The sequence below is a fragment of the Carcharodon carcharias genome, chromosome 11, assembly GCF_017639515.1.
Source record: "Carcharodon carcharias isolate sCarCar2 chromosome 11, sCarCar2.pri, whole genome shotgun sequence".
Taxonomy (NCBI): domain Eukaryota; kingdom Metazoa; phylum Chordata; class Chondrichthyes; order Lamniformes; family Lamnidae; genus Carcharodon; species Carcharodon carcharias.
The window spans coordinates 151,504,047-151,528,199 of NC_054477.1; the positions used below are offsets into that span (position 1 = coordinate 151,504,047).

General features: G+C 37.2%; 1 protein-coding gene across 1 annotated transcript in view; it reads left to right on the plus strand.

The window, feature by feature from the left end:
• dis3 (DIS3 exosome endoribonuclease and 3'-5' exoribonuclease) overlaps nt 1-24,153 on the plus strand; it is a 34,720-nt gene extending 10,567 nt beyond the window's left edge. The window contains exons 5-22 of the mRNA XM_041199368.1: nt 2,236-2,309; nt 3,228-3,395; nt 5,293-5,451; nt 6,139-6,252; nt 6,370-6,507; nt 9,239-9,385; nt 11,840-11,956; nt 13,999-14,100; nt 14,310-14,374; nt 14,710-14,794; nt 16,128-16,255; nt 17,190-17,276; nt 19,674-19,830; nt 20,534-20,748; nt 21,352-21,520; nt 22,032-22,190; nt 22,638-22,760; nt 23,890-24,153. Of these exons, the coding sequence (XP_041055302.1) occupies nt 2,236-2,309; nt 3,228-3,395; nt 5,293-5,451; nt 6,139-6,252; nt 6,370-6,507; nt 9,239-9,385; nt 11,840-11,956; nt 13,999-14,100; nt 14,310-14,374; nt 14,710-14,794; nt 16,128-16,255; nt 17,190-17,276; nt 19,674-19,830; nt 20,534-20,748; nt 21,352-21,520; nt 22,032-22,190; nt 22,638-22,760; nt 23,890-23,976 (2,294 nt within the window). The 3' untranslated portion in view covers nt 23,977-24,153. The remainder of the gene's footprint in view (nt 1-2,235; nt 2,310-3,227; nt 3,396-5,292; nt 5,452-6,138; nt 6,253-6,369; nt 6,508-9,238; nt 9,386-11,839; nt 11,957-13,998; nt 14,101-14,309; nt 14,375-14,709; nt 14,795-16,127; nt 16,256-17,189; nt 17,277-19,673; nt 19,831-20,533; nt 20,749-21,351; nt 21,521-22,031; nt 22,191-22,637; nt 22,761-23,889) is intronic.

A 24,153-nucleotide genomic window follows, 5' to 3' on the forward strand; every position in this document is an offset into this window, starting at 1 on the left:
GCAAATGCTGGCTTGATGTCAAGGGCAGTCACTTTCACCTGCTCTCTTGAGTTCAGCCCTTTTGTCCATATTTGGACTAATGCTGTAATGAGCTGATTGACCCTCTGTGTAACACAGAGTGTCTTTCAGCACGTTATTGCTGAGTAAATGCCACTTTATAGCACTGTTGATGACACGTTCCGTCATTTTTCTGATGATCAAGAGTAGATTGATGGGGCGATAATTGGCCAGCTGGATTTGTCCTGCAATTTGTGAACAGGACATACCTAGGCAATTTTTCACATTGTCAGGTAGATGCCAGTGTTTTAGCTGTACTAGAACAGTTTGGATATTTGGTGTGGTATTAGGAGTTACAAATTTAAGTCATTTATTCTATCAGGGAACGGGGAAGCTCTGAAGAAGAGTCATACGGACTCGAAACATTAACTCTGTTTTTCTCTCCACAGATCTGTTAGATCTGCTGAGTTTTTCCAGCATTTTCTGTTTTTGTTTCAGATTTCCAACATCCGCAGTATTTTGCTTTTATTCTATCAGAGACATTGACTCTCATGATCAAATAATGCAGTGACAGTGTTGAATACATGTCCACATGTTGAAGAATCATCCTTGGGCTCTTGGTGTTCATGGAATTCTGACCTGGCATGAATCATTACTATCAGGACATGGAGGATTAGGATGAATAATTACTTGTAGTAAGCTATATTGATGCTTGTGAAAGTTTTTTTTTATCGTTGCTAAGTGTCTAGAAGTGCCTATGAAGTAAGCAGGTTTGTCACCAATTATATTTGCTTTAAGCATTCTTGAAGAATGCGTAGTGAAATTTTTTGTAGAAGTGCTTGTGTGGCGTGCGCACCCCATGAAAAACTGAACAAGTTCTCTTGAATTTCCAGTGCAAAATGTTGGCACTGAATAATCACAATTCTCTGTCATGCCACTAGATGGCATTTTGATATGATTGCATCCATCCATGGCAGGCACTTCAAAGCACTGGAGAAGCAAGACCTGCAGTGCCTTCGCAAGATCCTCCAAATCTGGTTACAAGAAAGGCAGTGAACCAGCAGCATCCTCTCCAAAATCAACATGCCCAGCATCGAAGTGCTAAGCACCCAATGCCAGCTCTGCTGGGTAGGAAATGTCATTTGTATGCCTGACACCAGACTCCCGAAGCAACATCTCTACTCAGAACTCAGTTGTAGCAGGAGACTCCCAGAAGGACAAAGGAAATTCTTTAGGGATGTCCTCAGAGCTTCCCTGAAGAAGTCATACATCCCCTTTGACTCATGGTAGTCCCTGGCATGTGACCGACCAAAAGAGTCATTCGGGAAGGCACTGAACACATCAAAATACTTAGTTGGGACCAAGTAAAGAAGAAGTTGAGGCATTAGAGAGAGCATATAAAGCTCCCAACAACTCATCTACTCAACATCCAAGCTACATCTGCCCCACATGTGGCATACTTTGCAGTGACTTATCGGTCATCTCTGAACCCATTGAACTGGAATGGAAGCAGGTCATCCTCTATCCCGAGGTACTGCCTAAGAAGAGAAGAAAACTTTCATAGGATTGTTAATAAATCTGAACAGTCTTGACACCACCACAAGGTGGAGCCTGCTGATCCTTCGACTTTCCATTAGCAATGCAGTGGGACATGGCACATCTGTTAGCATCTTTTGCACGATTTTCATTCTAAAATTAAATTTTCCAAAATAATTATGTGAGTTGCTTCATATCATGAAAACAGTGTGGTTCTAAAATAACAGAAATCACACAAAACAGTTAATTTTAATATAAGATGTGAAATCTAAGCAACAAAGAATAATTGAACAAGCATTAACAGCTGAAATTGAATTAGCGAGGGTAAATGGCCCAACTTTAAATAACTAATAACCTTTGGGTGTTTGGTTTTGAGCAACGCTGACTAGTTCAGATCCCATTTTAGAGCATCCTGAAGCCAATAATAAATATATTGCAAAATTTCAGTTACATACTAAAAATCTGAAAATTAGTAATGGAATAAGTCATTTTTAAGAATTACTGGAATAAATATTTGTTAATATAAAGCATATGTGCTTGAAACGTGAATACTTTATCAGGCCACAACTTTACAACATAGTTTTTGGCTGATATGTTATTTTCATTCGTGTTATATTTGTGTACTATTCCTCCATTGGAGTGATTTATGATTTTGCACTGTTCAGCAATGACCATTTCTTCCCCTCCACCCCTTGCTTTCAGGTGATGAATATATCAAGAGTTTAGTTGGAAATCCTGAACTAGTTGATCGGCTAGCTTGTATTTCAGATGCATCTGTAAGTATCATTCTCAGAGATTGCTCTTTGGGGCAGGCGGTGGGGGTGCAGAGAGGTTTTTAAGTTTCATTTTGTCTAGTCTTGTGGTATTTTACAAAGGAAAATTGTAGTCATGGTGTCAATTTTACAATCACTACAAATGACTGTGATTGGATTGAGGGTTTTAATGAATTTGTTTGCTAAGACCTTGCCAAGATCTCTCACAACATAAATCTTAATTGATATGCCATCCTAAGTGCAATGCCATAATATATCCCTAATTTTCTCATTGATGCACCATTGGCTGATTGAAATGTAAGGATAGAATCTGAATTTAATCAGCACAGTGGCTGTTACCTTGTGTAGATAATCCTAATAATATAGAAAAGAATGTAAAAAAAAAGGCTAAAGCAACACAATGATTAACCATCCAACGTAGTTATCTATGAGTTTAGTTTTTAGTTTGGGGTCCTCACAAATAATTTTCAAATGAAAATTGCTCTTGCTAATAAAGTAGGAACTTTATGATATCATCATAACATCAATGTTTTGTTTTAAAAAAATGTTCTTGGACATGGGCAAGCTGGCAAGCTTTTGCCCACCCTTACTTGCCTTGAGAAGGTGTTGATGGGTGTTATCCTCAACCTGCTGCAGCCTTTGCGGTTATTATGCTCCCACAGTGGTGTTGCGGTAGAATATTTCAAGTTATTGACCAAGGACAACTATGCTGTTAGAAGAAGTTGCCATAAGTTTATCATTGTAAATAAATTATAATATATATAATATATTATTATAATAAAGGATGTGGACCTCAGATTTTCTCAATTGCAGTAGAAATATAATCTAACCCGCAATACTCCTATTCAGATATATGAATTCAAAGTTGTGTGCTTAAGTATGAAATAATATCACCACAAGTAAAATTTTGTTCCACTGTAGAATGAAGTAGAGAGTGGTAGGCTGATCTTCACAGAACATCTGCCTCTGTCCAGAATACATCAAGGTATAAAATCTAATCGTTACTTCCAAGGGACCTTTCGAGCCAACAGGGACAACTATCTGGAAGCCACAGTCTGGATCCATGGAGAGGACGGAGAAAACAAAGAGGTAATTCTGTTTCTTTCTTTGATTCCCTGAATGGTGTTGCCACGTTTTTAGATAAGTGGAATCACATTCTGGTTACTGGGGACAGAGGAGGATTGGGATTTGATGATTCCCAAGATTTCAAACTTTGGAACTTTGGAATCAAGCCCATACTAAGCAGTGGATATCTGTTGCCTCTGGCTGTAAGGGTCTTGCATCATTTGAGTTGCACAGTGTTAGTGCATCTCAGTAAGAGCAGTATAAATTATCAGTCTTGACTTCAAGACAGAGATGAAGTTCAAATCAGGGCAATAAAAATGTTCTGTGGAGGTGAATGATTTCAAGTGGAAAAAGAAGAAGCTTTTTCCATCAGGGGTTCTAAGGAATTAGATTCTGAATTCTACCATAGCTTGCTTTGTGAATTTGGCATATAGCATCCTAATTGAACTAATTAAAAAAAAATCCTATGGCTAGAAATCAAGTTGTTCATTCCACACGTTAACTCAGAGTCACTCCTCATAGGTGGCAGTCGTTCCAAACTTGCCATTTTTTTAAATGTAAGATGTATTTTGTGCTGGAGGAATTCTGCCCCTTTGCTTATTGCCACGTAATCACCACAAATGCCTTGAAAGTTATTGGAGTCAGTTGTTCGTTTTGAACTTGTGGTCGTCCATTATTTTTGTTGAGGAGAGTATGAACTCTGTTGGGGTTGGAGAAATAGTTGATAGCAGGTCTTAGTGGGCCAACGTTATAAAATGCTCCATCCTTTAGACCCCGCAATGGGCATCTCTACTAGTTTTGCAAATAATATTTAGTTGCTTGGTAGTATAGAACTTGAGTATTGCTGAAAAAAGAGACATGTTGTCAAAGCTTTTTGTCTTGCACTCATCAGGACAGATGCAAGAATGTCAGATTTCAAAGGCACAACAATTTATATTACATGAAAAAGGTTGCTGATTGGTTGGCAGGTCAACTCTGATTGGTTGCGATGTTGTATGGAGAATGCATTAGAGAACTATTGTTCCGCTCACCTGTGTTTAATTCAAAAAAGGTGCAATGCCTGAACATGTTCCTTTTGATGCAGAGGCCAGATCCCTACGAATGAATATATGTAGTTTCTATCAAGCATAAGTGAGCCACATTGCAAGCCTAATTGATAATCCTAAATTGGTTGTTAGTATCCTGGCATCACACTGGCACTGAATTCATATACCACATTACTCAGACAGAATCTCTTTTTGGTTTGATGGCTTTTTTGAATTAAACAAAAGTATGGGGGATAATAGTTTCCCTTGGTGCATTCTCCTTTGCAACACCTTGACTTACCAACTTACCAACCAATCAGCACCCTTTTCTCATGCAGTATAAATTGTTGCTCCCTTTGAAATTTGGCATTCTTGCATCTGTTCTAATGAGTGCAAGACAAAAAGATTCAGGTTTTTTTTCTTTCAGCAATAAACTGTAGATGTGAATATGTACCTTGTACTTTAAGTACTCCCTGGAGGCTTTCTTCTGCTTCGATGAAGAAAATAAAATGTTAATGAACTATAAATTCTCCAATTTGGGAAACCATTGTTTGGGAACACCAGTTGCCTGGAAATTTTTCGAACATACCCAAAGAACTCTCAGACTCTCCATTCGGCAGTTCGCATCATTTTAATACAGTACTTTGGGAGCAGAATTTGCTTTAATCCAGCAAATTCCAAAATCCAGAAATGACTTGGTCCCAAGCATTCTGGACTGAAGAGGTTACAGTAATGCTACATAATCAAATAGAAGTATAATACTTTACACATTTCTTTTCTAAATTTATGTGCTGGATTTTTTTTTTGTCCTCCATAAATTCATTGGAATCACAAAGTAATTTTCAGAAGCTTGGTTAATACAAATGAAGTTTGAATGTATTTTTGTGATTTTATAGATCCTTGTACGAGGGCTGAAGAATCTCAATCGAGCTATACACGAAGATGTGGTGGCAGTGGAATTGCTTCCCAAAGGGAAGTGGGTGGCACCATCGGCTGTTGTACTTCAAGATGAAGGTCAGGTTGAGGCTGATGAAGAGGATGAAAAAGAAGGCTTTGTAAGAGATCTAATAATGTGTGCATTTATTGCAATGTTTTCATAAATATTCAAAATTAAAACCATTTATGCAGGCAGGAATGTGGATATCATAGTAATAAAAGTAAATTATTTTCAGCAAACTTTCCATTTCAGTATTTAAACGTAAAAGAAATAGACTTGATCTTGGTAGCAACTGCAACAATTATCTTGCTGGCTGCTACTGATTTGGGACAGGTTGGAGGGAAGATGGGGGATGCAAAGTAGTGACACTCTGCACCTTTAATATGTCAAAGGAATGATTTTGTAGCTACAAACCTACATGTCAGGGAGATAACAGGTGAGAAAATTTGACTGCAGGGTCTATTTGGCTGGCAGTTGCCATTACCTACAAACCAATTGGCATCTGATTTGTTGCACAAATGATATTAACTTCTATTCAGCTAAATCAGAGTTAAATATTCACAATTTGTCCCCTTGCCACATGGCTTCTGTACATTTAATGTAATGGCTCTTTATATAATGCAAATGACATGGTTTTGTATACTTAAATTGAAGGACAAATTCATCTGTATGAAAAATGGTTATGCATAAAAAGATTTAAAATTGAGAAATTTGATTGAACTGTTATGAAGTTGTTCAGATCAAGAATGCATTTAAAAAGTTGATAACATGCTCTTTCCATATTTTTTTTTATTTTCTCTTTAAGCTGAAGAATATTACAGCCAAAACATTTTCAAAGCCAAGTGGTAAAGTAATTGGGATAATTAAAAGGAACTGGAGGTCCTACTGTGGCATGATTTCAAAGTCGCAAATTAAAGAGGTGAGCTTATAATTGGAAAGAGGTTACATTATTTAAAGAAAAAAGTGTTATAAATGATTCTTAAATGGGAATTTGTATTTGTACTACCGGTATCTGTATTTTTATCTGCATTTCAAGTCAACAAGACACTTGTTCACACCAGCAGACCGCAGGATTCCAAGAATTCGAATAGAAACGCGACAGTCCTCTGCACTTGAGAACCAGAGAATAATTGTTGTAATTGATGGTTGGCCCAGAAATTCTCGCTATCCCAATGTAAGTATATCAGTTACACTTGCTTGTTTAATTTGCCTGGGAAAGATTACAAGCAAAAGTATTCAGACAACATAAAACTTGAAAAGGAAAATTGAGCATTTTGTAACAATCCATCTGAGTTTGAAGATTATAATAAGTTACTGGAGGGCATCTATCATTGTAAGTAAATTCTATGCTAGTTTCTATTTTCAGTTTTTAATTTCTTGCTCACAAAAGCTATTACGATTAACAGTTATTGGCACCTGATGACTTCCTTAATAAAAGACCAATAGCTACAGTGTAATCATTGCAAGTTTATTAAAACAATTTGTAATTGATTATTGGGAAACATGATAGCCATTATACATAATTAATTTACTTTTGCCCTCGAAACTGTAAAAAATCAATTTAATTGTAGAAGAGCAAGAGTATATTCTTTTCCACCTCATCTTCAAAAAACAATTTGAATTTGAGTTGATTTGGAGAAAAAAATAAATAAAGCAACTGGGTTTAAAAAAGCAATGTTATAGAGAGTTTCAACTGGTTTAGGAGAGAAATCCTATTGCCCGGATTTTGTGGTCAGTGGTGAAATGAACGGTGAGCGCTGTTCCTATGTGGACAGCTACGCCACAAAGTTTTCTGCATGCCTTTGAGTGGAAACTCAGTGTCATTGAGCATCTGATCCATTGTTACATCCTCTACAGGGGCTCTGTGGCGTCTGTGACTGGAGCAAGAAACAGCATGACTCTTGAGCCAATCAGACTGTATAACCCTCACAGATAGACACAGTTTAAATCAGGAATTAGATTTAAATCATCTACAGAAAGTGAAAAAAAGAGAGGAAAAAAAAGGTGGCATTACAAGACCGATAAAAGAGAGAGACAGCATAAAGGTTAAAAAAATTCTAAAATTATTTAAATTCTGAAGGAATGGGATTCCACACTGGTAAAATTATATTTTCAGTGCCAGAGAGGTCATGTGATAGTCATTTTGACTTATTTCGCTGAGAAAAATTTATATACACCTAAACGTACCAGTGATAATAGTTTCCTGTGTTTATTGGTAAGTACCCTAATTTCACATCTTTACATGAATTTTAATGCTGCGTCTGTGGGCGGAATTTTATGGCCCCACTGAAGTCAGTGGACTTTTGAATGGCTTGCTGCATTTTACAGCCCCGCCCCGCCACAACAGGGCCGTAAAATTCTGCCCTATAGATGAGATACTGTCATAGTGCGATCAGTGGGGTAACTTGGACAGCAGCTTCCAGATTTCTGCATTTAATTGTATAGGTGTGTACTCTGAAAGTTCCTATCTGATTTACTGCACAATAATGATGAACTTCATTAGCCTCACCATTATTTTCAATGCAAATTCCAGACCTGAGTGATAGCAAGCTAATTGGCTGTATTTATGATTTGAAGTACTCATGAGTAGTAGCCTTTACTTTGGATGACTCATTCTTATTTTAAGCGTTGGCAGTTATTTCAAGATTACTATTTCTTTTGTTCCAAAACCATTTTGGTAATTCCAGTTTGAAACATGTACATTCTCACTCAAATGCAATGGCAAGAGCTATACATGAAATTGAAAACTAGCTCTAGCCTTGCAAGTATCTTGTGACTATCAATTGGCTACTGTTGTAAATAAATGATGGACATTATATGCTGTATTCCCTTCTTCTTATAGTTTTGCCCCCAGGTAATATAAAAATATAAAACCTTGCCTCTCATGTTAATAAAATATTCTTCACTGGGGATATAGCTATATCACAAAAAGCTGTGGTACAAGATTGAATCTTTATTTCAAATTTTTAAATACTATCCAAGCATCTGTGAGTTACACATTTAAGCTATTTGTATATTTGAGTATTTCCTTAACTGGAAAAACAAATGTTTAGATGTAATTTAAGAGGGCTGTATGATGCATATATGAATTGCCCATCTCCAAAATGGTTTATTTGATGGACATTGGTATCCAGCTGAGCTATACAAACCAGATAATCCAAGATTTGATTCCAGTCCACACTGTTCTCAGAATGGATGTTCACATTGGCCTTGGCATCCCTGGATAGTAGGGGAAATTCAACCAGTAACTCCCTCTTGAAAGAACTTTTTTTTTTTATTCATTCACGGGATGTGGGCTTCACTGGCTAGGCCAGAATTTATTGCCCATCCCTAGTTGCCTTTGAGAATGTGATGGTGAGCTGCATCTTGAACTGCTGCAGTCCATTTGGTGTAGGTACACCCATAGTGCTATTAGGAAGGATTTTGACCCAGTGACAGTGAAGGAATGGCAATATATTTCCAAGTCAGGATGGTGAGTGACTTGGAGGGGAACTCCCAGGTGGTGGTGTTTGCATCTATCTGCTGCCCTTGTCCTTCTAGATGGTAGTGGTCATGCTGTGTAAATAGCCTTGTGAAGATGGTACACACTGCTGCTACTGTGGGTTGGTGGTGGAGGGAATGAATGCTTGTGGATGTGGTGTCAATCAAGCGGGCTGCTTTGTCCTTGCGAGGTTGTTGGGTAAGGACATAATAAGGCTTTGCTGAAGTACCAGCTCCCAGTTGAATAGATTACTGACACTTACTATCTGAACTTATGCCCATAGAATAGCTGCTTGAGTGAGGTACTGAGGGGGAGTTGGTGCTGCAGAAATCATACCCCAACTAGACTCAACAACCTCAAAAAGAAAAGGGGAAATAGGCAACAAAGTAACCAGAAATGGATGTGCTTTGTTTGGATCTTTCAGGGCCACTTTGTCAGAAGTCTTGGAAATGCTGGAGATAAAGAAACAGAAACTGAAGTTCTTCTGCTGGAGCACGACGTCCCTCATCAGCCTTTCTCACAGGCTGTTCTTAGTTTTCTGCCCAAGATGCCATGGATAATCACAGAACAGGTATAGAAAATATCAAACTATTCAGTCAATCTTGAGAGGATGTTGAAATACAGGGCACCACAATTTTCATACATTACCATACTTCTATGCTTTTTGGAAAATAAAGAGCAGCAGGTCAGACATTAAGGAGAGATGGGTGGCATAGTGGTAATGTTGCAGGACTTGTAATCCAGAGGCCTAGGCTAATGCTTTAGGGACATGGGTTCAAATCCCACCATGGCAGCTGGTAGAATTTGAATTCAGTTCATAAAATCTGGAATATAAAGCTAGTTTCTGTAATGGTGACTGCAATAACTACCATCAATCGTTGTAAAAACCCATCTGGTTCACTAATGTCCTTTAAGGAAGGAAATCTGCTGTCCTTACCAACATGTGGCCTACATGTGACTCCAGATCCACAGCAATGTGATTGGGTCTTATCTGCTCTCTGAAATAGCTGAGAAAGTAATCAGGAATAGATAACAAATAGATAACAAATGACACCCACATCCCATGAAAACATTTTTAAAAACCCCGCTGGGTACAAATTCAGATTATGAAGTAGGAATTTTTCTTGACATTTCACCTAGCTTAAAATGCTTTCACAGTTGTGATTGTTGGGCTAAAACAGGCATGCGCCAATGAAACCAAGAATAAAACAAACAGTCATTACATTTTAAAGCTATGTCAAATCCTTATGTAATTTTCTAATGAATGCTTTTGAAAGTCAGGTAACTTGAGCAATTTTTAACGGAAAAAAATAGGCAGGTTTGGGTCAGGTAATGATTTAAAGTCAGAAAAATCTGTTTCCCGACACAAGCCAAGCCATTTCTGGCTTTAACTGAAGCTGGAAGGTGGGTAGGTAACCATCCCGATTCAAGGAGGCAGGTTGCAGCTTCAAATTTGATAATGGCACTGCAAGCCTCATCTTCAAGCAGCATTTGACCTTTAACTGTTGTTGGCTTTGTTTGCCAAGTCATGTGGAAACTGACAGTATCCTCAGGGCTAGAGACATAGGAACAGGAGTAGGCCATTTGGCCCGTTGAGACAGTTATGTCATTAATCAGATCATGGTTGATCATCTCCCTCAATGCCACTTGCCTGCACCATCTCCATATCTCTTATCATTAGTCTCCAGAAATCTATCGATTTCTGTCTTGAAAATGTTCAATGATTGAGCTTCCACAGCCCTCTGGGATAGAGAATTCAGAAAATTCATCACTTTGAGTGAAGAAATCCCTCCTCATGTCAGTCTTAAATGGCCTTCCCCTTATCCTGAGATTATGTCCCCTGGTTTTAGACTCACCTGCCAGGGGAAACATCAACATCCATCCTGTCACGCCCTTCAATAATTTTGTAAGTTTCAATGAGGTCACCTCTCTTTCTTCAAAGCTCTGTGGAATACAAACCCAGTCTTCTCAATCTCTCCTCATGAAATAATCCTGCCATCCCAGGAATTAACCTGGTGACCCTCTGCTGCACCCCCTCCAAGACAAGTATATCCTTCCTTAGAAAACTATGCACGGTATTCCAGAGGTTGCACCAAGGCTTTGTACAACAGCAACAAGACATCCTTACTCTTGTACTCAAATCCCCTGGCGATGAAGGCCAACATACTATTTGCCTTCCTAATTGCTCGCTGCACTTGCATGCTAGTTTTGAGTGACTCATGAACAAGGATACCCAGGTTTGGACGCCCACATTTCCCAACCTCTCACAATCTAAGAAATATTCTGCTTTTGTTTTTTCTGCCAAAGTGAATAAGCTCACATTCATTCACATTATATTCCATCTGCCATGCTCTAGCCCATTTATTTAGTCAAGTCCTCTTGAAGCCTCCTTGGATCCTCCTTACAACTTATGTTCTCACCCAGTTTGGTGTCATCAGCAAATATTACAGTTGAACCTGATGGATTCAGGAGGTAAATGCCTTCACGTTGATCCCTGGATCCAGGTGCCTTCCTGAGAAAGCCCACCACTTTTCATCTCCTAGGTCTATAACCAAACTATTATAACCAAAGTTGTAACATGCTTGTATATTTATATAGTACCCCTACCAGCTCCCAACACCATCTGTTATGTAAAATTTCTTAAACCACTGACTTTTAAGTTCTAACTTTCAGTTTGGATGAAGGATGGATTCCCAAAACATTAACTTGTCTTTTCTCTTTACAAATGCCGATGAATCTTCTCTGTATTTGCAACACTGATCATCTTGTAGATGCTATACAAGATATAGCTGGCTGCAATTGTGTTAATATCTTTGGCACAATCTCTGACGTTTAATGACTTCTCAGAATTGTTATAGATTAACTTTAGCAAATTCATGAGACTTTAAAAGTGAACTTTGTGTTTGCTGCAATTCTCTTTTAAAAAAAAAACCATTGAAAAATAACATGATTTAAAAGTAATTTTTTTTCTTAGCAGACATAACTAGTGATCCATCAATGAAATAACTGTCCTATATTATCGCAGGACTTGAAAAAGAGGATGGACCTAAGACATCTCTATATCTGCAGTGTGGACCCTCCTGGATGTACCGATATTGATGATGCTCTGCATTGTCGAGAGTTAGAAAATGGAAATCTGGAGGTAAATTCTGGTATAAAGTATATATTTGAATCTGGTATTAAGCTGGATTAGAAATGTCTCTTTTTCACTTGGAACAGAAATTTAGATTGCATCAGAGAAAAAGATTGTGGTAACAGTTTTTTAATTGTGTTGTCTGGTTTGTTCCACTTTTACACCACAAACTTGGAAATAGGTTTACCTCCAATAAAAATGATGCCTCTGTGGACAATTCCTATCCTGTGAGCATCATACTTGGCAAAAGTTAATAACATCCAAATTTCTGGCAGCTAATTGGCTGATTCAAAAATTTGAATGTAATTTAGTAATATGCAATCTTACAAAGTTGAAGATGACCCAATCAAACTATTAAAAAAAAGTATTCAAAACAATTATCAGCCATTTTATTTCACCATTTAAAGGCTCAATGAAGTAGATAATGTAATATAGTTGCAAAAAAGGGGTTATATATTTCACAACATCTCCACCCAAAGCCAATCCTAGTGCCATCACCCTCAGTAAAAAGCAACACTGAGGCCCCTACTTTCTTCTGCTATACTTGACTACTCCCATTGTGTTGCTTCTGTTAAAGATATGTTCAAGTCGGGCCCAAAATGGGTACAGTATTGATGAGGCACCTGCCCGAGGTGACATTTTCAGGATCAGGCCTCTTTTTTCAGGATCAGGCCTCTTTTTTTAAATTTTACCAGTAAGTTGTGGGCATCCATTAAGCCTTCCATTGTAGCTTATCAGTTTGGTGCTACAGAAGATTAGTTAGGAGTTAGGATGAAAGAGCAAGAATGGGTCAGCAGTAAAGCCTGAAGATTTATATTGGATGAGGAAAATGGACAGTTTCATGAAACTCCATCCCTGAAAGACGATTTTAAAATACTATGGATGTCATGTGATAAAAATATGAATTCAATCAAAGTACGTTGGTTTCCCTTTAAGTTGTGCACTACAAGACAAAATTCCCCTGTTGTGAAACAGTGGGCTGCATTTTACCGGTGGTGGGGGTGGGGAGGTGGATAGCTCACAAGCACCCCAACAAACCCCCCCCCCCCCTACCCAACCACTCTGTGGAAGCCATAATATGCTGTGGGAGGGCTAAATTCGCTCACAGTGGGACTTCTGCTCCTCACTTCCCAATTGGCTGGCAGCTCCAACAGTCCTGCCAAGAGCTCAGTAGTGGGTACTGCCGGAAAAAGTGCTGTAAAAAGCCCAAGAAGGTGGCCCAATGGATCCTGGAGTAAGGTAAGTCCGTGGTATTGGCAGTGAGTGTTTGGCCAGCTTAGGGAAGGGGAGGGGAATGGGGATTTGGGTTTTGGAGAGCAGGTGGGTAGGAAGGAGTGGGGGGTGGATTGGAGTTAATATCTTGGGGCGGGAGGCACTGAAATCGGGGTGTTATGGGGTTGAGCTCAGGGATGGGTGGGAGGGTGGTGGGCTGGGTACCTGCCCTAATTGACCCCCCCCCCCCAACAAAAACACATCCGTTGACTTACCTTCGGAACTTACCTAGTTGATGCAATAAAGCTGATATGTGTGGAATAAAATTTCTTTGCATCACCCCCCGCTTTGTCACAACTGGCAAATGAAGTAGCTTGTTCTTGTATTGTCGATCACATTAATGTTAAATTGGAATAATTTGTCAAATTGGGAAGTTTAAACAGTCAACAAATCAGAAAACTTGGTGTGATTGAATTTTATTTGCTTCTACCTCTGATAATAGAATAACTTTGGAATAGTAAGATGTAGCAAAATAATTTACTGATCAATGTGGGAAAGCAGCTGGACTCCTTGATGGTTAATAGGTTTCTTAATGCTCCAGATAATTTTGCATTCTTCTATGACCAGCTAATCTATTTTATGTTTACAACATGTTGGTGTGGCAAACTGAAGCATAACATTTTCTAATTCTGGCAACATTCAGAGGTCGTATGTCTTCAGCACTCCAATCCTTTGTGTGATTAAAAATGATAATTTTGATTTATTCCTTAATTTCAATCTAATTTTAGATATTGTCTGAACACTTTAAGATTAATATTATCTGTGAATGTTCAAAACAGGTTGGAGTACATATAGCTGATGTAAGCCATTTCATCCGACCTGGTAATGCCCTAGATCAGGAGTCAGCAAATCGAGGGACCACAGTATATCTTTGCGACAAGGTAAGGCTCTTACAATTCTAATTTTAAACAAAGTAATTTTGAAACACACTGTTTTTAATTGGACTTGGTTTGTGCAGAACAATAATTATTTTATAAATGTTGAATATGACAATGCAGGCATAATTGTATCAGTTTTGAGTTATGTAGTTATAAGACAATAAAAGAGACGATGTGATAACAATAATACTGATGTTTTTGATTTGCAATAGAGAATTGACATGGTTCCAGAACTACTCAGCTCTAATCTTTGCTCCTTAAGATCCAACGTGGAAAGGTAATTTATTTTTCTGTGCATGTCCTATATTCATACTTGCATGTTTCTTGATTTTAACTATAGCATTGAGAAGCACTGATCAAACAGCAAGTCTTTGTCCTTCCTTTCTTCTTCCACCCCACCCACCTGCTTACAGTGCGTAAATTAAATGATATTTAACATTCACGACTTCACTACACAGTGAAGTTGTCAAATACCTGGGAAGAAGTTGCCACCTCCTTCAGACCTAAAACTAAGGGCAACAACAGATTAAATTTATAGTAATTTGATAAATCAATTCCTTTTTTTAACTTGAAGATTTTGACAGTCACAACTTATGTTCAATTATTTTATAGGTTTGCATTTTCTTGCATTTGGGAAATGACACACAATGCTGAAATCCTACATACTATGTTTACAAAAAGTATTATTAACTCTAAGGTAAAGTAATATTTTTATGCCTTGAGCCAGGAATGTCTTTCACTTTCCCTGATGTGGCTGTTTAATATTTTGGTGGAATGGCTGGAGACACAGAGCAGGGCAGATAATAAGAAGTAAAAGAGAATGTTGAGGGGTGACCACAAAGCTTTATTTAAAATATAATGTAACAAAAACAATTTCATTAGTCACATCCTTGAAATATCAGCTCGTATTCCATTTCCCCTGGAATAAATTTGTATGAACAAAGGAATCATTTTGAATCTATTCTACTTTAATATTTAAAAGCTTCCTTTTTAACAGCTGAAAAATCTGTTATGCAAATTTTATCTTTACACAACTTTCCATGGCATCCAACCCTAGATATTTGGGTTATGCCATTGCACACATAATTCATTGTCTTTTATTGAAATCTTTATGCCAGTACCTGACCTGGGTGTCTTGATTTATGAGGCACTATGTAATATATACTATCCAAAAAAAATGTAAAATGATCAACTGGCAGTTATTGCTGGATAAGTTTGCAATTGTAACATCACAATCATGATATATCCTTTATTCAGTATGTTGCTCGTTTAGTGTTGCTATTGATAGCTCTGGATTCTGAGAAAAGCTGCTTCCAGAACCAAAAGTGATCTAAATAACTGTGGTGTCTATAATGTATATGTATTTTTAAAAGCCCCTTTTTAGGTACATGGTACAAAACTAATCTTGCAGTGCAGATGATAATAGTGAACTGCTGATAATCTTTCAGGTTCAAATTTTAGATTACAGCCTCATAACCATTCCTTGGTACCTATTGTTGTGTTCAATATGTACAGTAATCCGTAGTATTATCCTATTAAACCTCAGTATCCTTTGTTGTATTATGTATTCAGACACAATAGCCAGTTGTTTATTTGCTGACAGTTTTTATGTGTGTTAAGTAGAGAGCAAGCTGTGAACGTTGAGCATGGCATAGGAATGCTGTCATTTGAGTATTCGAATACAAGTTTTATCATGGTAGAATCTAATATTGTTAAAGTATTATCCTGCTTAATAAAAAAATGTCAGCAACAAAAACTATTAACACAGTTCTAATGCGGTTTGAAATTTAACGTCTGATAATCTTAGCTCCTGAATGTTAAAGCAAGATGTAACATGCCCAAGCAGACTAAAGAAAGAATTGATTTTCATTGAGAGTAGGCCATTGGCAGTTAGGTTAGCTAGTTATATCATTGTAATTTCATTCTGAATCCTAAGGCTGAATTCTGGAGAGCGTGAGATGCAATTATGTACAAATTTGACATTCGTACTTATATCTATTAACTTTTGGGCTTGCACATTTGTGTAACAGGCATCACTCACATATGCTGAAGCACAGATGAGAATCGATGATGAGAACATGAATGATGAGGTTACATTAGGACTTCGCAGTCTAAATAAGCTGGCAAAGATTCTGAAAAGGAAGAGGATTGACATTGGGTGAGATTTTTAGCTTTTCTTTCAAATGTAAACAAAACACGCCTTTCTTCCTAAAATGGAATCTATAATCCAGGATTGTTTCGATTATTGACTTTCGCTTGAGTCAGAAGGTCGAAGGTTCAAGCCCCACACCGGGATTGAGGACAAACTCAAAGATGATACTCCAGTGCAGTACATTCCATTAGGCATATAACTGAAACTATTGTCTGCCTTCTCATATGTTGTAAAACGTGTTGTGGCACCATTCAAAGAAAAGCAGGGCATTGTCCCAGTGTTCTGACCAAATTGATTCTGCAACAAGCACTATTTAAAAACAGATGATTAGTATTTTTTTTAGAAAGGTATACATAATTTTCTGATCACGTTAAGCAAAAGCTATTCAAATTCAAGCTTAGCCTAGCACCAGGGCACAGTGTTAAATTAAAACAGAATTACCTGGAAAAACTCAGCAGGTCTGGCAGCATCGGCGGAGAAGAAAAGAGTTGACGTTTCGAGTCCTCACGACCCCGCGACCGAACTGAACAGTGTTAAATTAACTTGAAATCTACAACTTGTGTTAAAAGTTTTGGCAAGTCTGACTCGGTATTAGTGAATTTTAAAAAGAATCCATTCTGATCTCATTAATGTCTCTTGGACATAAAGGTATAGATTTGTCTCCCAAGTGAAAGCAGCAGAACATGCCAGCAGTTTGCCTTATAATCCAGGTGGGAGGCCCAGTGCATTTTGAGGCCAGACCTCTTTAGCCTATGGGCAGAAAAACAGCACCTGCATAGTGCAGAAAATGATAGGGCTATTTCAGATAGGATATTGAGCGTTAATGAGGCTAACCGGATAATTCACTCATTGCTGGATACTCTATTCTGTCTCAGACCTTGAGCCTTAGTTGCTAGGAGAATCTGAATGCTGTTTAATTGAAGGATGTTTTTGTTTTCAGTGCTCTAACACTGTCTTCTCCTGAAGTGCGGTTTCACATAGACAGCGAGACCCATGATCCTATCGATCTGCAAACCAAAGAATTAAAGTAGGTGCTACAGAATTTGAATATTGGGTAGCTTTGAAAATCAGCGAATTTCATTTAATAAACTGATTTGCTCCAATATTGTAATGGGTTAATGTTAATCAACCTGTAAAGGTACAGATAAAAATAGAATTGTATTATTTATTTTATTTATTTTTAGACAGTTAATTTTGAGAAATGAGGCACCAGAGCAATTTATTTAGTGATTACAGTACCTGATTTCTAATGAAGTGCTAAAATTAATTTTCAAACCATAATGTGAATTGAACTTGTTTTTGTCCCTGTACTCTGTATGACAGGCACTAAAATTTTGATTATAACCTGTGTTTTTATAAGTAAAAAAAACATTCAGTACTTGGACTGTTTCCTCTTTCGCTACATGTTTATTCTTTTTAACATTTCAGTATTATTGTGCTTATATGGATTCTTAATTTATTATTTGAGTCAGAATGTTTTAGATTCAAGAGTTACTCCTGGACTTGAGCACAAAAATCTAGGCTGACATTCCCAGTGCAATATGTAAGGTTCATTGAATTGTTGGAAGTGCTGTCTTTCAAAGAAGACATTAAACCGAGGCCTGCCATCAGTCTCAGGTGGGCGAAAAAGATCCCATGACGTTAATTTGAAGGACAGAAAGGAAATTATCTGGAGTATCCCAGCCAAAATTTATCCCCCAATCAATATCACAATAAAAAGATTATCTGACCTTTATCACATTGCTGTTTGTGGGAGTTTTCTGCATGCAATTTGGCTCATGTGTTTCCTGTATTACAGCAGCGACTACTCTTCAAAGTACTTCATTGCCTGTGAAGTGCTTTGTTATCTCCTGAGGTTGTGAAAGGTGCTGCATAAATGCAAATTTTTTTAAATGAATTTTTTTGTAACTTTAAGCCACAACTAGTTGAATAATTCAGTTTGTAAAAAAAACTCGTCTTATATGGCTGAGCTTATATCACTATCGTTTTGGTATAATTCAAAAGACTCTAGTGCAGACCTTTCGTACTTCAGTGATATTTTAATACAAGTCTAGCAGTTAAACATCCATTCTTTAGCCCCCTTTTTTATTGTTTGTTTTATATTTGTATCCATGTGGCAATTAATGGCCAATACTTATTCTGGGTGCAAAATCAAAAGCATTTAAAATGCCAAACATGACTCTGGGGTTCCCAATATTTCCCATTATAATGATGTGACATACGTTAGTAGTAGTTTGACATGATATAGTGTCTTGCACAGTTTGGACACCACTATCAACTTAGAGTTATGAAAAAAGATGATTTCATTGAGAACCCTCGGCAATTGTTTTTTATTCCCTTCCTAACCTGAGGTGCTAAAATTGTTTGGAGCAACTCTGCAGGCACTCTGGGTTAGATCAGGCTAGCTTAGTATACAGACTAAGGTTTGTACCTCGGATCTTAGAAGACTAATGGCGCAGTTACTCACAGGGTAAACCTATTGAGTCCTTAGGTCTGAAATTTTTAAGCTTTATGCAAGATCTTACACTAGCAATTTTTTTTGCATCTTCTGAAAACGTGGGGCTGGATCCACCTGCTCTCAGTAACTGGAATATTTTCCTGTAGTAATAAATACCTTTTAATGGCTCCTTGTTCTTATCCTCTGGCCTCCCTATAGAATAATCTACAGTAGTCTGTCTGAGCAATACCCCATCCATTGTTTTCAATTCAGGTGTTGTAATTCTAGTTTTTTGGAACACCACTTCTGAAAGCTCTCTCCTCAGTTTACGCACATTTCAATCATTTGATTGTATAACTCTGTATGTTGCAAGAAAGTGAAAGGAAAGCCACACCATTTAGCCAAAAATATTGAAATTGAAAATATGGCACCTGTTTTGAGAAGAACTAGTTTTTTTGTTTGCTTGCTCATGGGATTTCGCTATTACTGGCAAGGCTGGAATTTATCGCCAATCCTTAATTACCCTTGAGAAGGTGGTGATGAGCTCTCCTTGAACTGCTGCTGTCTGTTTAGTGTAGGTGCAGCCACAGTCCCATTAGGTGGGGGGTTCTGGAATTTTGATCCAGTAGCAATGAAGGAACAGTGATATAGTTCGAAGTCAGGGTGGTGTGTGACATGGAGGGGAACTTGCAGCTCGTTGTATTCCCGTGTCCTTCTAGGTAGTAGAGGTTGTGGGTTTGGAAGGTGCTGCCAAAGAAACCTTGGTAAGTTGCTGCACTGTATATTGTAGATGGTATATGCTGCATCCATGGTGAGTTGGTGGTGGAGGGAGTGCCAGTTGTCCTGGATGATGTCGCACTTCTTGAGTGTTATTGGAGCTCCATTCATCCAGACCAATTTGTATCACTTATTAGATAAATACCTACCATTGACATTTAAACCACCTTGTTAAAGCATTTATTAACATTTTTCTAACTTCATTTACAGAGAAACTAATTCAATGGTAGAAGAGTTCATGTTGCTGGCCAACATCTCGGTTGCACAGAAAATTTACGAAGAGTTTTCAGAGTGTGCACTCCTCAGAAAGCATCCAGCGCCTCCACCATCAAACTATGACATCCTTGTCAAAGCAGCAAAATCCAAGGTGAGTAAATAAACCACACTTTACAAAAGTGTTTTGGTTGCAATGTTCTCTTAATTGCCCAAGATTCAAATAAGGTGATGGTGTGGGATGTTGACTTATTAGAGCTAATCTGAATAAATTATGTAAAAATGCTACTTCAATTGCATCAAGTCTGTTTGCTCTTTGAGTGAAATAGTACATAATTTAGTCTGTGGTGATATCCTGTATAAATCTGATATCATTTTTGACATTGTTGTTTTGTGTGTTGTTAACCTTTAGTAAATGCTGTGAAGATATGGAGGGCGGACTTTTTAAGTGTTCTTATTTTATGGATTCTGCTGTTTCTAGTAGAAACAACAGTAGAGAAACAACGCCGCGCAAAGTTTGAATGATTAGAGGTATTATTAAAAAAAAATTGGTGTAATTTTCACAATGCCTTTTAAAATAGTTCACAAATCTGTTGATTGAGATGGGTAGGTCACCAGAGCAGGAGTCCTAGCCATTCACAAATACTTGCAACCTATTTTGTACAAAATAGTTAGAAAGAGGTCTGCTAACTGAAATTCTACAAAGCATACAACTGGAAGGTAAATGTTAATTTGCTATGTGGACATTGTACTGATGCATAAAGTAAAAATTGTAATAAGGCGTAAAGTTAATTCCTTTTAACTAACTGAAGATTAAAAAATACAGTGGTGCTTGATTTGTTTCTTGTTCCTCTCAGAACTTAGAGATTCGGACTGATTCAGCCAAAGCCCTGGCAGACTCTCTGGATAAAGCTGAAGTTCCTGACTCCCCATATTTGAATACACTCTTTCGAATCCTGACAACACGTTGTATGATGCAGGCTGTCTACTTTTGCTCAGGAATGGATACTGATTTTCATCACTTTGGCCTGGCTTCACCTATCTATACTCATTTCACATCACCAATCAGAAGGTGTGAATCTTGAATCAAGTGTTTTTTTTTAAGTCTTTAGCACACAAATAAAATGAATGTCCATATGACCTCAGTCTGCCTGGATGAAGGTTGGTTTCATTGCTAATGCATAGGTGTTTTCTATAGCCTAAAATAAGTAACAGTTGACTGTGCGAGAAATTTTTATGTATTAAAATGGAGTTTCATGTACAAGTCTCTTATAACGGCAGTATGTTTTTTTTCCTAAATTGATTTAATTAGTGTAGACCACAGGGATGTATGATAATTTCTGTTTTTTAAAACTAAATAAGCATTATTGGCAGCCAGAGTAAGTTTTTAATGCATTTAATTTGCTATTATTAAGTTCAAAAATAATTTGAATCCTTTTACATGATCTGATCAAATATCCAGTATATTTTCTCAGAACATCTTGAGCAAATGCCATATATTTTTAAAATTATCCCTGTATAATTCTAGTCTTGTTTTAATCTCACAATGTGTTTTATATCAATACTGTGATATTGGAAGCATCACTAACCCTTTTGGATTTTTTTTTGACCTGTATTGTAATAGATATTATTTGATCATTTAGTCACTTGTGATTACTGTTTTGCCTTTTTGTAGATATTCTGATGTAATAGTACATCGTTTGTTGGCTGTGGCAATCAATGCTGATGTTACCTACCCGGATATCATGGACAAGCACAAACAACAGGCTCTGTGTAATAACCTCAATTATCGTCACAAAATGGCACAGTATTCCCAACGGGCTTCTGTGGCATTTCATACTCAGGTAAACAGCAAAACATTTATTCATAAATAATTCACTTATTATTTCATACTGCATAAAAGCTTGACTTAGTGGAAATGGCTCTGTTTCCAAATTTAGATGTTCACTTCAATGATTGTAGGTTTGCTGCTGATTATTGGTTAGGAAGATTTTTTACTGCCAGGCTAAATAAAGTATGTGTTAAATACTTTTTTGTTGTAGCCAACTTTCCTTCCAACCCCTCCTAAATCATCATAAAACTGTGATATAACTACGCAAATGAAGCTTTAGGCCCTTGTAGTTTAAATTAGAGATTTGTGGAACTTGTCCATCAAAGAGCTTATATTGGATTGGCATGTTATAGCTATGTACAGACACAGTCAAAATGTCCCGAAGCTTTTTCAACCTTTTTGAAGCAACAATTTGATTTTTGTATTGAACATTCAGTTAATATACCAAGTCAGCTTGTTTATTCAGAATTACTTTGTGTGTTTGCCATAAGGTTTTAAATTCTTTCTGTCCAATGTTATTACAGTTATTCTTTAAAAACAAAGGAATTGTTGATGAAGTTGGTTATATTCTGTTTGTGAAAAAGAATGCCATTGTGGTGCTTATTCCGAAGTTTGGTTTGGAGGGCACTGTCTTATTTGAAGAGAAAGGCAAACAATCCCCAAAACTGCACTACAATGAAGAGGTACAGAGCTCTCTTTCCATTCTTTTTAGAACTAATTATATTTTACTTTGGCACAATATTTGAGATACTTCTTTTTATTCTTTGCCCTCATGTAATTTCATAGTCACCCTTTTTGCTTCCAGGGATATGGTTGGACTTGTCTCCAATTTTGTAGTCCTTATGCAAAAAAAATTTTAAGACAGTAGGCTGCCATTGGAGCAAATGGAGATGCAAGCAGGAAGACGACAATATTGGATTGGAGACTAGAACTTTCACCCAGATATGAGAGAACCTCACTAACTTAAAATGTTAAAAAAGAGAAAATATTGTTTAATTTTTAATCAAAAATTGTGAAAAAAAATAACATCCAGTTGCGTGCGCAGTATTTGGGATGTTCCTAGATGGTAAATTGAGTTGTGCGTGTAGATTTAGAAAATACAGACAATATCTTTATTATTACTCTTCCAGATCCCATCATTAACAGTAGAAAGCACAGTGTTCAACATGTTTGACAAGGTAACCGTGACAATCATGTTGGATGCAACAAATGTCCAGCACCAGAAGATTAGAATGGCACTGGTTGAGCCAGTGGTAAGAATTGTTTTCTTTAAACTTTCCCATTTAGATGTCTGGTTGTTTGATGTTTAAACTGTTTGACACACATGCTTATTTTGAATGTTTATATTAGAGCTTGTCATTTTTAAATTGCAATACCCATATCAAATAATCTAGATTTCCTATTTCCTCCCTGAGAAAGGAGCACTGTAACTTTAATTCAGTGCCCAGACTCTGAATCCCCCAGTTAGGTAAAAAGAGACTTCTCTTCAGCCATGTTTGTACACTGCTCCTTCCTGAAAACTTTTGGTTCTTTAGTTTTCATTTTTTCTGACGTCGAATTTTTTTGAAGCAAGATTCTGTATATGAAGAACATTATAGAAATGTAGGTGAATGTAAAAAGCTCTTTACTCAGCTCTTCTCAAAGTGTTCTGTGTCAGGACAATATGCCAGGTTTTATACTCCTCCCTCATTTCCTGTGAAGGAGGAGGGAGCCATATCAATTCACCAAGGTCTATCCCTGGAGGATTAAAAACACGAGGATGATCAGTGTCACTTCTTGCTAATTCTCTACCTAAGCATCAGGTAATCAGTCACCTTGTTAAAAGATTGGTATCCAAAGAGTAATTTTCCTTTTTTTGTAACTGAAATCCTTACAACCTTGGCCCTTCATTTGCCTGATGTATTGACAAGTAGCAATGTTGTGGTGATGAATCGGGCTTTGTTGATGCTTTGGAGAGCATTCAAATGAAGTTTGTATTTTACTTTTGGTTTCAGTTGGTGTGCTTGCTAGTCAGAATATACAATTCACACCATTATTCATTACACTATACAACAGGTTTCATATTTATCGTGTTCTTTATAAACCATACTGTTATGCTATTTATGCCTCAGGTTGATCAGTTTATTGGTAGTTTAATATTTCCTTCTCATTAAACCCTAAATTACTCCCATATATTTGTTTACAACAGATGGCCTTTTTAGAGATAATTAAAACTTTGTCTTCCACCAATTAGCAATTTTGCTTCAAGGCAATGCAAATGATGCATTTCACAATCAGATGAGGGGAATTTATACTTCCTTTGTTGAGAACCCATCCTTCTTTTGAAAGGCCTCAGTATACAAGTTTTGAAAATTTGTTTTATTTATTTGTTGCTTGTGACAGATTCCTGGAGTCAGTGTTCCAAGAAATTCATCGCTGAAAAATAGCACTATTGAAGAACCTGAGGTGAAGAAAACTAAGCTAAGCTAGAAAAATTCCACTGTGTTTGGCTATCACTCTGGCTAGTATTTGTTCTAGCTCATTTAATGTAAAATGCCTGTTTTAAGCAGAGAGAACGATACATGTGTAATAAGGAAAATCATTTGTGATTTACACTTTTTATAATAGAAAATGCCATCTTTTTTGAATAAAATGTTGAATATTTTA